The sequence below is a fragment of the Arachis ipaensis genome, chromosome B01, assembly GCF_000816755.2.
Source record: "Arachis ipaensis cultivar K30076 chromosome B01, Araip1.1, whole genome shotgun sequence".
Taxonomy (NCBI): Eukaryota; Viridiplantae; Streptophyta; class Magnoliopsida; order Fabales; family Fabaceae; genus Arachis; species Arachis ipaensis.
Genome location: NC_029785.2, coordinates 11,752,581 through 11,766,841, shown reverse-complemented (window position 1 = coordinate 11,766,841; position 14,261 = coordinate 11,752,581). Strand labels below are relative to the sequence as shown.

The 14,261-nt window shown below is 34.7% G+C and overlaps 2 protein-coding genes across 2 annotated transcripts in view; one reads left to right on the top strand and one right to left on the bottom strand.

Moving 5' to 3' along the window:
• Positions 1-6,363, bottom strand: part of LOC107646353 — a gene marked incomplete in the record, with an annotated part of 17,484 nt that extends 11,121 nt beyond the window's left edge. Inside the window, 5 exon segments of the mRNA XM_016350546.2 lie at positions 3-2,347; positions 2,428-2,579; positions 2,849-3,344; positions 4,088-4,817; positions 4,927-6,363. Coding sequence (XP_016206032.1) covers positions 3-2,347; positions 2,428-2,579; positions 2,849-3,344; positions 4,088-4,817; positions 4,927-6,053 — 4,850 coding nt within the window.
• Positions 9,039-9,998, top strand: LOC107646343. Its single transcript, XM_016350536.1, has 3 exons — positions 9,039-9,407; positions 9,541-9,766; positions 9,859-9,998. Exons 1-3 carry the CDS (start codon positions 9,039-9,041, stop codon positions 9,996-9,998), a joined length of 735 nt encoding a protein of 244 aa, XP_016206022.1.

Here is a 14,261-nt window from a genome sequence, read left to right as displayed (position 1 = left end):
GTTTGCAAAATGATATCCTTGCAACAACACGATTAATGAAGTTGAGAGACTGGTTCAATGAATAATTATTAATAACTTGACTATCACAGTCCATCAGTTCATCACGTGCAGCAGAATGTTGGCAAATGGATTTGAACAGCTTTAGACGCTTCTTCAATTTCATTGAATCTCCATTAAGAGCAAAGTGGTACTGCAACATATGGATTGATTTTCCAAGAAGACTATGATCCATATGACACAGTAGTTGTTGCACAGATGCTGGAAAGAATTCTCCATATTCTTCCTCAAATATGTCTTTTGAAATAAATTTGTTCCACTCACTAAGACCTTTCAAAAGAATCTTGGAGTAAAAGTATGGTAAATGTTTAAGATCTTTGTGATTGCACCTCCCAAATCTCTTAGAGCTTTGGCTCAAATAAGACAAAGCAGCAGGAAGAAGCAGCAAAAACTGATCCTCTGAAAGAGTAAGATCAGAGGCTTGTCCCTCGAATCCAATATTATCATGATATAAACCCTTATTCACCAAAGCCAAAAATAAATGCCCAAAGATTGACGAGTGAACAGAGCTCATTTCAGTGAGGATATACAGGAATTTTGCTCTCTGTGCATTTGTTTTCTGAACACATTGAAAAAGCATTCTCACAGGAGTAACCATTACGATTTTGCACATGACCAACAGCAAAGGATGAAATGTTTCTTGTTGCATGTGTTTCTGCATATACAAAGCATTCACAGCTTCAACTAAGCATTTATCCGCACAATCTGTTTCATAATTTAGAGAAAATTCAACTACCCTGCTGTAGATCTGCTCGAAAACATCAGCTCTGATATTCTTTTCAGATATCTCCCAAAAGTTATCATAGGGTGCTCGGTTCCTGATTGGCTGTTGAAAATAAATGGACAAAGTATTAAAAGCACCGGCAACCAAGGAACATCCAATAGACAAACAGGATTTCTTAGTTGGCAAATCATCCACCTCGACTCTTTTGAATATCCAGTCTACTAATTCAAGGAGCTTAAAAGGAGATAAAAACCGAATGCAAAAATGCAATGCATATGATGTTGGAAGGAGAGGTATCATATCTTTAGCAGAAATACACAGCTCAAATCTGTCTCTAACAATTACAAATAGCTTGTGTTGAAGACCTTTAAAGGCTTCCACAATATTATTGGTAACTTCTTGGGATTCTGATGCACAAAGTTGGGAACTACATAAGGACCACATGTAGTCTAGAGCCATTCTCAATATATTTAAAATTGGATTCCTAAATTTGTGAAACTCCTCTCCGGATAATCCGTTGAGCACCTCAAAGCCATTCCCTACAGTGACATTTGTAAAGTTGTGACTACTTCCCAATGGAGAGGATAATGACATCAAAAGAGAAGGATGACAAAAGATTATTTTAATCACTTCTTGATTGTTATAGCTTGAAGAACAAAAAGCAGAGTTTGTAGAGCAGTCCAAAGAACCTTCTGGAACCAACAATTGTGCTAGTATCTTCCTTACAAGAATGACACATAGATTCAAATGCCATTCAGTTTCAGCTAACGGATTAACTTTATAACACAACTGAATCTGGTGAGTCCAGAAGAGCACAAGTCTCAGAGAGTGAAGAAGGGAGGAATCACTCATGGACCTAGATAATTTATGCAGAAGCAGGTCTTTCACTTTAGATACCTTTGATATATCAGGGCCTTCCATACACATCACTGCAGGAAATATCACATGGAAAGGTGCCTGTTTTAGAAAGATACTGAATGCAGTTACATCAGCTTCAGAAGAATCCAAAAGTTGGTTGCATGTTAGGGAGTCAGGATGAAAAGTAAGATCAAAAGTATCAACAGGAGGAGCATTTTGACTATTAGTATCAAGATCTGATATGGCCATGTCCAAGCCAACAGCAAACTTTACAGGCCACAGCTTGGAAGCATGGAGAATAACACTAGGATCAAGAAGAAATACTGATGACAAAAGTGAGAAAGGAACTCCAAGTAAGTCATGTGAAATGAGTGCATGTGATCGCAGATTCATCAATTTATCATCAATTCCTCCCCAAATAAAGGAGGATAGGAGAGCCATGGATGTTTCAGCCATCTCATTGCTAGCAGTGCTACTTAATAATACTTTTAAATCACCAAGTGCACTTCCTAAGGAGCCATCAGGAGGCACAGATTCCTCATTCTTAGAGAAATGTGAGCAATTTTGTTGGCATGATATGCTCTCCAGAAAATCCAACAAATTCTTCATTGGCTTCCACTTGGGAAATGCTCCGTCATATTCATAATTGTCATCAAGTCTCTGCATTAAGTCTGCAGTAACTAAAGCAGATAACAATTCAGCATCGACCTATCAAAAACACATATCTAAAATTAGATGCACACAAGCAAGTAGACTACAGCAAAGATGTCCAGTTATGCACCAAGTACCTGTGTTTGCAAGAGAGACTTGACTGTATTGCAAGTGTATGATAATACCAATGATTTTTTAGGCAGCGAATAGGTTCCTGATTTAGATCTGATCACCCTCAGACATTTCTCCAGCACACATACAGTCAAAGGGCTAAAATCAGGTGATAACTCTGCAATGAAATCCATTAAATCAGCACTGCAAAGTCTAGCAACACGAGATAATAAAGTCTCCAAGAAATTCCAAAACAGAGAATACAATAAGCACAAAAAAAATGATTATATGTGTTATATTTCCCAGACATATGGAAAGATACTAATCATACAAATTCATCATGCTAGTTCAAAAATGGATATGGTAAGTAACTCTAGAGTTATACCACGTACACATAAGATTAAGCACAAGCATAGAAATATATGATGAGATAATAAAACCAATTACCTTTTCCACCTTTCAAACCATCGACATAGTTCTTAAGAATACTCCAATATTTGAATAAATTATTCCCAATTGTAGAAACAGCATCACACAAGAATGATATGACAGTTGAGCACAAACTCTGCAATACTTCTACCTCCAGGATATTGATGGGGGATCTCGTTTTGTGATAACCTGGTAAATATAAAAACCATGCTTCTATTTCATGAGGGTTCCTGTCAAAAGCACCAGTACTAAACATAGCTGCCATAGCCAGCCTATATGCCTGATCCCTTGCACCATTGACTGGTGAAAACATTAACAACTTAAGTAACGGCTGGAGATATTTGTACAACATGGGAGGAGTTCTTATTGGAATATCATTTTCCGGACACCATTCAATATATTCCGCTAGCAAAGACAACAATGAGACCTGCAGATTACTTGTTAACTCCAATGGGTTTTTGAGAAGATCCTTGAAAGACTCAAAAGATTTATCCAGAGTGAAAGGCAAAGTTCGCTGCATATGAAAATCAGACAGCAAATACATAAGATAAACTTCATACATATTCACCAAAAAAAAATGTAATATTCAATAGGGTGGTTCTAAATACAAGATCTTTTAGCTGGTGGGTCCTACAATATTATGAACTATTAAGAGTATCCATTGACAATAAAATAAAACGTGCATACAAAGCCATAAGGAATATGTTTCTAACATTAGATTATTTCTTATATAAAGTATATCACACTAGAGTTATTATCTTTCACCAGGAAGGTTTAGCAAGATGGTGATCCACTAGTTATGAAGACATTCTTTGGTGCATTTCACACAACAGCTGAGATTTTTTCATTCCAGTAAACCTGTTCTTTAAATGACACTATCTGACAGATTGGGCATAATCCACTTCTTGATTATTTACCATTTCCAGTGTTAAACTTCACGAATTCTAGTAGATAGAAAGGTAGGTCCACAAAAGCAACTACCTCATAACTCATGAGTGGTTAATTATTCAGCAGAGCAGTTTCTAGTGGCAACCGAACACCACATAATTAGCAAACCAATTTTAGAAAATAAAAATGCTTAAAAAAATATCAAAAGGAGCTTAGTTAGTTGAACCATAACGATGAAACAATTTGAAATATTGGTGATTGCAAAAGACATTTTCTATTAATATATTTACATTTTACAAAAATACATAACAACAGTGTCTCCCAAAGGAATGAATGAAAAAGATTTTTCAAAAGAACTACTATACATACGCGATAGTATTTGAGAGCATCAAGCAGTTTAGACTTTAAGTATGATTCTGCATCCCTCAATGTGCTGACACCCATGGAACAGAGATCCACACTCCAAATTTCCCCCATAATATTCATGAGATCCTCTTCATCGTCCAACATATCAGGTTTTACATCATTGTCAACTGCTCCACTGTCGCTGGCCAAATCAATATCTGGACCTGTACTAATCCCACCAACAACTATATCTATGTCATTCTCTGATGTATCCATTTTTAACTTCTTTCTGCTGTTGCTGACATGTTCAAGATCACATGCAGTTCTCTTCAAACTTGACTCTTGTGCTTCTGAACAGGAATCTAAAGGGTAAATCAGAGATATTAAAACTTGAGGATCAGGAAGAAATGCCTGAACATAATTCTGAATCTCCTGCTTGGTAGACCCCATATTTTGTGATAATTTATATCTAAAACTCGAATTGCGGCTCATACCACCAAAGAGAGAATCTAGAAATTTCATTAACTCCAGGATAAGCCTTAGAGCGCCATGTTTCACATGAGGTTTAGTACTAAGCAATCCCTTATTAAAAATTGACCTGCTGAATGGACGAGGAAACAAACACTTCACGGTACTGTGTAAATCCATTTTGTCAAATGATTGCAGATCCTTTGATTGACAATCAACCAGTTCCTTGGAAAGGCCATTCCCCACTGATGAAACCAAATCAGCTGCCAGAGATATTGCATATATCCTGCGAAATACAGCAGTCACTATCAGAAAACAGAGTAACAAAACATAAATACTTATGCATATATAGATACAATTTTAAGAACATAGAAGTCCAAATAAATAATTCTGACCATGAAGGTGATGTATCATCTTCAATGTTGTATGGAAACTCTTTCAAATATGACAAGCCAAAAGAAAATCTGGCATTAGAAATCGCCAAAAGCAAATCTCTGTGGTATTGAATCTCAGTCCCCCTCAGCTTTCTCATGAACCCCATGATCCTCTTCGGATTACCCTTCAACGGATTCGGACGCCTTTCCAAGTCCGGCATCAACCCATTAATCGGATTAGTACAAACCATAACAAGAACCTCATACGCCAACTTAGCAGAATCACCACCACCATCCCTTCCACAAACACCAACCAGCTGATCCAGCGTCACACTCCCAAACAACACACTCCTCAGACTCGGTGGCACCAACGACTCCTTCACAAGAACCCTGTCCCGCAGGGTCGTCAAAACAAACATAACTGTCTCATCATCGTCGTTTCCCAATCCACGAAGCACGCCATAATACATCTCCCTCTGCTGCAGAATCCATCTGAGTAGGCCAGGCTTCCCAACCTCCAAAAAAGACATAGCGAACCCAACAAACGACTTTCTCAATAATAACCACCTCCCCCCAATCTTGGCACTCCTCTCGTCATTGTTCCTCCTCTTAGGCTCCGCAATTCGCTTGAATTCCGGGTGCTTAAAATCGAAATTCTTGGCAACCTCAGAGGCCAAACTATGTCCCCGCCGAACCACCGAAACCATGAGCATAAGTGCAGCCTTCTGGCGCTTCACTTCCTTACTACTCAACTCCTTATAAACATCACCTATATACTCAGCAAAAATCAACCTCGCGAACTTGTCGAGTTCTTTGCTAACACTCACACTTTCCACGTCAGCATGATTGTATTTTCCGATAGGGTGGTTAAGGATGGTGGAAATTAAGTCCAATACATAGTGCATTCCCTGTTTTCCTTGCCTTAGCTTCCATGCTCCCAATAACTCAGAACACTTCGGTGAACCGCGAAGGTACTCGCGCAGCAACGATCCTCCGTCTTCGGATTTAAGGATCTTGATGAACTCTTTTGTGGCGTCGGAGCATAGCTTTATCTCCAGCGAGGTGATCCTGTGGAGCAGTTCTTTGAGCTTCGCGTCGTGTGTGACCTTTGCGTGCAGGTTTAGGCCAGCACCTTCGCGATCCGCCATGGCTGCAATGTGGGGAATGACGAAGGAATTTGAATTGTTTGGGTGGACGAATTTGAACCTGCAAGATAACTTGAGAAGTGAACTAGGGCTTTACTAGGGTTTCAGAGGAACGGAACCCCAATGGAGGAAGAAACGACGCGGGCATGGGTTGGAACTTATTTGAATACTAAAATGTTTGGTAACAAAAAAAAATTAGCCAAAAATAGTCATATTTTGTCTTATTTAGTATTTATTAATTGTTATGACAATTAATAAATACTAGATAAGACAAATTCTGGCTGTATTTTTTGTCTACTTAATATTATCCATTTGAATATTATTTATTTGAGAAAAAGACAAATAGAGGTTAGCGAATATTTAAATCCTTGAGGCTTTGTTTGATTGATGTATATAATAAGACATAGACACAAAGACACATATATTAAAGATATAGACATAAAATATTTTTGTCTATATATTGTGCTTGTTTAGACGCCATTATTTTGATAAAAAAATATCTTTTTTCAATGAAAAAAGATCTTTTTTTATTTTTTAACGTGTTTGGCAAATTTCTAGTAGTAAAAGTAAAAGTACTAGAAAAATCAAAAAAAGATCTTTTTTGAGAAGTTGTAATTTACATCTTTTTTTAAAAGATCTTTTTCTCTTAAAAAAAGATGTTTTTCATCTAATAAATAAACAAAAAAGTACTTTTATATCGTTATACCCAAACATAATTGATAGATAAAAATATATTTTTGCATGAGATACCCAAACATAAAATTACTTTTACTTTTCCATAAAATCTTTTAAAAAAACATAACTCAAAAAAAAGATCTTTTTTTAGAAGCTCACCCAAACAAGCTCATTATCTTTAACAAAAATAAAGAATAAGACACACATATTTAAAAAAAATTGAATTACTTTTTATTCAACCACAAATTTTATCAATATCACTGTACATCTATTATCCTAAACACTGTATGTCATCATTATTGAATTTTTATTTCTTCTAATAATTTTTATTTCTTCCAATATCATCTTAAATTATCATTTAAATATTAAATATATAATTTTCTTAAAAAAAATAGAAAACTAAAGCTCAGAATTTATCAAAAATTAATCAAAATTTAATTAAACAAAAAAATTAAATGTACAATTTTTTTTTTTTGAAAAAAATAGAAGGATAAATTTTGAGTTGTAGAATCTAAAAGAAGAAGAAGAAAATGAAAGGTTTAAAGAGATAAGGGGACAAATTTTAAAATTTGAATAAAGGTAAAAGAGTAAAAAATTAGTGTCCACAAGTTGTATCTCAATGTCTCACCAAATTGGAGATACACAAATTTAGTAGCTCTATGTCCATCCGTGTCCTCTTGTGTCCTTCGAAAATCTGTCTCACCAAACCAAATAGCAGACATGTGTCATCGTATCCATATCTCAATGAGACATAGACATCAACCAAACACTACCTGAGAATTTAAAAATACATTTAAGTTTCTGACCTCTTCAAAATCTGGACATATCGATCCATGAGTTTAATTTGTTCAATTTTAAAAACTCTCTCACGTGTACATCCGTATCAACCAGGTTAGTACAACGGGAGTCACGTTTGATTTTTTTGTTGAGTCTGACATACCCAAGGCTCCGTTTGGTTAGTGTGTGTGTCTGGGCAAGACATAGACACGGTGAAACGTGTCTTGTATTTAGTTAGTGAGACACAAAAATTGGAAAGACACACATACCCATAAACATACACAATATACATATTTTCAGTGTCTCAGTAAAATGGTGAGACACAGAACAAAAGTCATGGACACAGATCTGAAATTTTTTTTTTGGACCATTTTATCTTCATCAATTTTTTGAAATTCCAAATATCTCCTTCTCTGTTTACAAATCCTAATCAGTTCTCAGCTTTTGTCTTCTGTTTTCTGAAGCTTCGTGTGTTCTTCATTGTGTGTATGCGTTGATTGATTTTGTGAAGCTTTTTATTATTCTATGATAATTTCCTTCTCCTTTTCACAAACCCTGACTAGTTCTAATCTCTTCTCCTATGTTTTCTCACTTTCTGCAGTTTTATGTCTTCTTCACTTGTGTGTGTTGTTTGATGTTTTAAAGCTTTTTATTGTTCTATTATAATCTTTCTCCTTCATCTGTGCTAGAAAGCTCAACTCAAGATTTGAAATAATTGTAATCTTCTTGTTTGTTTGTATATTGTATTTGTATGTTGCTGTATTGGATATCCAATTTTCTTTTTTAGCACATATGTGTTGGGTAATCTTCTGTTTTGGGTATATATTTTTAATGGGGTTCGGTTAGAGTATTATGTTTAGAGTTTAGTTGGAGTATTATGTATCTTGTTTTCTCTGATTTAGTCAATAAAATAGATTATAAGTAATGGTAACAAATAGAAAGATAATGTGATAGTATTATGTTTCAATTTGAATCAGGTTGATGTTTCAAAATTATAGTTTTGAGTCTATGTGAGAGCTTCTTATACTTGTCCCCAATTGTAAACTTGTTATGATAATGGAGCTTTGTGTATCTTCACTTGATGAGTTATATTTAATTAGATTCCAATAATTTATTTGCTGTTTTGTTCATGGAATCTGAGCCAGCCAGTTGATTGCTTAGTTTTGAAATTTATTAGTATATTTTTACCTTGAATTTTATTTCCAATTTATAGTGCAAGAAAAATTAGCAACTGAAATAAATTAAGAGTTCTCCATTTATGTATCAAAAACTGTTAGCTTGCTAATATGAGTATGTGATTATGTAATGAGTATTTTCTCTATTTGTAGTTTAATTGAAATGATAAAGAAAAGTTTATTTTTGATTGTTGTCATGCTGGATATTAGAATTTATTTTATTTTTATGCGTTTATTTTTTATTGTTTCGTAGAAAGTGATAATAGATCGTTCTGAACAAATTAAGCTATGTGTTGGATATTACTGGATCATGAGAATGCAATTTGACACGATAATGTTATTTTTTTTAGTTACTTTATATATGTATATTAGGAATAGAAGGTGGGGTCATTCTTCAATTGGGCGAAGAGTGAACACATTGCCATTAAGGCGAGATGCATTAGATAACATCATTGGGATGGGTGGAGATAGAAATTGCATATGGGAGTTAAGAATGAGTTTGAATGCATTTGCTAATTTGTGTGAATTGCTACAAGTTCAAGGTGGGTTAGATGAAGATGGTCATGTTGGCATAGGCGAGCAAGTAGCAACTTTCTTGATCATATTAGCTCATCATACCAAAAATCGCAGCGTACAAGTTAGATTTTATAGGTATGGTGAAATTGTTAGTAGGTATTTTCATAAGGTGTTAGGTTCGGTTTTGCGTGTCCAAAGTGTGTTATTTGCAAAGGTAGACCCTGTACCAAAGGATTGTATAGATCCCAGGTGAAAATGGTTTAAGGTAAGGTGTTGCATAAAGTTTAAATTTTTATTGGTCAAGTTTACTTGTATGTAATAACTATTTTGTTTTGTCCATTTGATAGGGTTGTCTAGGAGTATTAGATGGCACTTATGTAGATGTCACAGTCCCCAAGAGTGATAAATCTAGGTATCAGACAAGGAAATCTAGAATATCCACCAATGTCTTAGGAGTTTGCAATCGGAACATGAATTTCATCTATGTCCTTAGCGGTTGGGAAGGATCGGCATCTGATTCAAGGGTACTTAGAGATGCAATTACTCGACGTAATGGCTTGAAAATACTTGTTGGTATGTTTAAATTAATCTCTTGATAAGTGCATTAGCTATCTATTGAAGAATTACAATATACTCCTTATAATTTTTCCATCCTTCCATTTTAGGGACTTATTATTTAGTGGACACTAGCTATACCAATGGTAGAGGATTTTTATCTCCTTATAGAAATGTCCGGTATCATGTGAATGAGTGGGCTCAAGGTCACCGTGCACCACAAAATCGCATTCGTCGGTTAGGAATGTGATTGAGCGGTGCTTTGGGCTGCTTAAGAAGAGATAGGCAACTCTACGAAGCCCCTCATTCTATCCAATTAGAATTCAAAGCCACATTATTATTGCGTGTTGTTTGTTACAAAATTTTATTCATATGAACATGGATGTTGATCCCGAAGAAGATGCAACTCTTTTACCGAAGCATATACCCATAGGAGATGACATTGTTGTTGATGAAGTCGACGTAACTGATGTTGTGGAAAGTAGCCATGAGTGGACTCAATGGCGTGAGGACTTAGCAACTGAAATGTGAGGGAGAGGAGAACATGACACGTAGAGTTTCAAAATTTTCCTAGTTTTATTATATCTGCAATTGTCGTGGACTATAAATTGTTGTACTTGAAATTATTTGAGTTTTTTTTTAAGGCATAATGTATTTGCATACTAGGTTTAATTAGTTGTGTTCTAATTAAAGATACAGTTGGTTGTATTATTGTAGGATTTGATTGTTTCTAATTTTATTAAAATTGTTGAATTATGTTGATATTCTACTAGTAATTATTTAAATTCTGTTGCAATTGTTAATTTATTGTAGTGTTACTCTATTACAAATGTGCTAGTCAGTATTGCTCTGCTAAAATTCTGCTAGTCACTTGATATTTATTGTGTTGTTACTGTTATTGTAAGTCTGTTGTAATGTTGATAAAGATTCTGTTGTAACTGATTTATAATTCTGATAGTAATTCCATTGGTGTGGTGCTTTTTTTTCGTTATTGTGCAACTAAATTATCCAGCATCAATGGCTTCCATACCACGTCAGTGGACTAAACAGGAAACTAAATAATTTGTGGTCTTCATGGAGGAATTGGTTGTTGAAGGCAAGAGGGCGGATGCCGGTCAATTTAAACCCGACGCGTTTCAAAAGCTAGCAGATAAGATGAATGAGAAGTTTCCTGGATGTGGCCTCATTGTGAAGCGCATCAAAAATAAACACAAGCGACTAAAAGAAAAGTATATGTATGTGGCTGAGATGTTGGGTTGTAGCGGCTTTGGATGGAATTCGGAAAAAATGTGTGTTGAAGTAGATAGCAAGCAAGTATTGGAAGCTTGGGGAAAGGTATGATTTTCGTTTTTAATCAATCCTCTTGCAAGATTTTCAAACTTACAAATGTGAATTTCACTTTTGCTATATTTATTAATGTCGACTTTGTTTTATGGTATAGGGTCGCAACGTCACACTCTACACTCCCGGCAAGTCATTTCCCTTGTTTGAACGTCTTGGCAATATTTTTGGTAAGGATAGAGCTACCGGTGTTGAAGCATGCAGTGGCAAAGATGCTGAAGAAGATGTTACTCCGGGATCTACATTTGCTGCGGCCACAGCTGGTGGCTTGGGATTAGGTGGCGAGGATATTGACATGGAGGATTTAGCTGCTGTTGAGAGTGAATTACCCAACACCTTTTCGACTTCTTTTGCTTCATCAAGTGAGAGAAATCAAGGACGTCAATCTGCAACTAAAAAAACCAATGATGTTGCAATCCTATCAAACTTGGCTGAAACTTTTAAGTTTGCAGTAGAAGATCAAGGAAAGCATGTGAAAGTACTAGCAAATGCAATGAGTGGGTAAATGACTAAGTGAATCTGGGCAGAACATTGAAGAGTCTTGGCTTTGACACAATGGAGATAGTGCAAGTTGCAAAGAAATTTGTGTAGAATCCGGAATTGAAGGCAACCTTTTGGAGTTTGGACGAGGAAAAGGCAGCATTCGTGCAAGATATAATGGAAAACTTTTAGCTATTATTGGTGTTGTTGGTTTAATTAGTTGTTAGCTTATTAAGGTCTATTGCTAAATACTGTGGGTACTTTGCTATAATTGACAATGGTTTAAGTAATTGTTATATTATTAAAGTGCAATAGCTATATTTGCACCTAATTTATGCATGAACTGACTTTTATTTGTAATCTGTAACTCTATGTGTTGATTTTTTTGTTTATGCACCTAAGTTATGCCTCAGGTGTTTATTAATTATATTATGCAAATTTACACTCTATATTGTGCAATTATGCAGTATTGCAATCAAATGCTGTAATTCTGTGTGTCGATTTTTGAATGTATTATGTAATTTTGTCCTTAAATTTATTTACTTCTGCATATTTAAAATTAAATTCTGCATTCTCTTTGTTAATTTTCTGCACTTAGGTACAGTTGAATTTTAATTGTGCAGTGTACTTTTGCACAACAAAGTTGTACACTTCTCGGAAATTCGAATCAAATTTTAGTTTCTAAAATAATGCACTTCTTGTGTTGATTTCATACATGATGTTTACAGCTTGAGTTCCAAATTCTGCACTTACATATTTATGCAAAGCAAACAAAATATACTCCAAATACTCATTGCTGAAAGCAAACAGCAAGCCAAATTAAATTTCAAAGAAACCACTTTCCATTCAATTTTTAATTCATACAATTTTCAATCATACAATTGTGTTGAATCATAAAACTATACCAATGAAACTCTTATGCTATTGTTTGTCATATTCATTGGTACAAATACAATGCCAAATAATTGAAAAAAATACAACTTTCAAAAGTAATATTTGGTCCAAAGTTGCAGTTGTTTTAAGCCGTTGAACATTTGATCCATGACCAAGTTCTGTTTGTGCATAGCAACCAATTATTTGCATCTTATAAGCCAAAGGCAACCATTTCTGTTGTTGTTCATAACTGGCTGATCCTTTCATAGCAGGCACAAACATTTCCTGCAAAAAGAATTTCAATAACAAAACTTTTGTGGAAGCACAACATGCTTTGATCTTACAACACACTGTATTCCCAATAAATTTAGTAACATAAGATGAGAAGGCCGTAATGGCACCTTATCAAACTCCCAAATGAAGCCTTTTAAAGGTTCTTCTATCTTCTCAAATGGGATTGAAGTAGCAGAATTAATGAAGGATCGAATTTTCGGAGGCTACAACAAGTCAAAGTAAAAAAGAAAAGTTATTATATCTTCATTGGTTAAATGATGTGTGCATATCTCTCATATTAGAGAAGTGAAACAGTGTATCAACATAACTTCTGCAGAACTCATACACAAATTTAAAGATGACGAAGTACAATGAGCAATAAATTAAGAACGTACTTACATATGAAGGACTATAAGTTGGTTACATCTGGAGCAATAAACACATTTAAGATTTGAAATAAGAGACAGCTTAAGCTAAATGCATTACCAGGAAAAAGCATATAGCTCAAACACCAAACCTATTCTCAAAGTATTAGCATGAATTTACTGGTAAATGGATTGATTATAAATATGGATTTCATCAACATTTCCAACAATAATAAATAATAAAATGCATCAACAATATCAAGCCTAATATCAATATATAATGCATCTTTGAAGGTGTCACCTACACACTTCAATTTACTCAGCATTATAAGCTAAATACTTAAATATATTTTGATCAACATTAAAATATGGATATTTGTAAGCGCAATACATTAAGAATTGCAATACTGAGTATTGATGCAAATCAGGCCAACAAATGTAGTTAATTGCTCTTCGCCATATGAAAATAAGAAAAACAACAACACAAACAAGTGGACAGATGTTGAAGCCATCAATTGTTTGAACACAGTATACAACAAGCAAAGCAAACCCTAAATTGCAAAATCCTAACTCTTAAAAATATAGTTTAAGCTGTAAATATTATGAATGGGTATGGTTGATACCTGCCAAACGCGGAGGAGACGCTTCTTGGCATTGGCTTCTTCTTTGACGCTAATTCAACACACGGGCTTTCCATCGATGAGCCATGCCTTTCTGGTTAGGGGGAGAAAGTAGAAACCCTGGAATCAATTTGGGGCTCTGCCTCTCTGTTTTTTTTTAATTATTGAATTTTTAATTTAAATTAGGAGGGTAAAATAGTCATTTTAATTATGTAGTGTTCTTGTGTTTTATTAACCAAACATAACATTAGACACTACACTAATGTCATCTTCATTATATCCAAACATCATACATACACACAAATATTTTATGTCTATGTCTCAAGTGTCTATGTCTTAATGTCTATGTCTTAGTACATACACAAACCAAATGGAGCCCAAGTGAACATGAGGGATCAACATGTCTAGGTTTTGAAAAGGTTAAAAACTTAAATATTTTCAAATTCTCGAGAACTTAAATGTTTGCGAATCAAAAGGTTAAGGATATATTTGTTCTTTTCTCTATTTATTTTTAATGGTTAATTAGAGTAAGAAAAAGTATAAGTAGGCAACATAATCAAG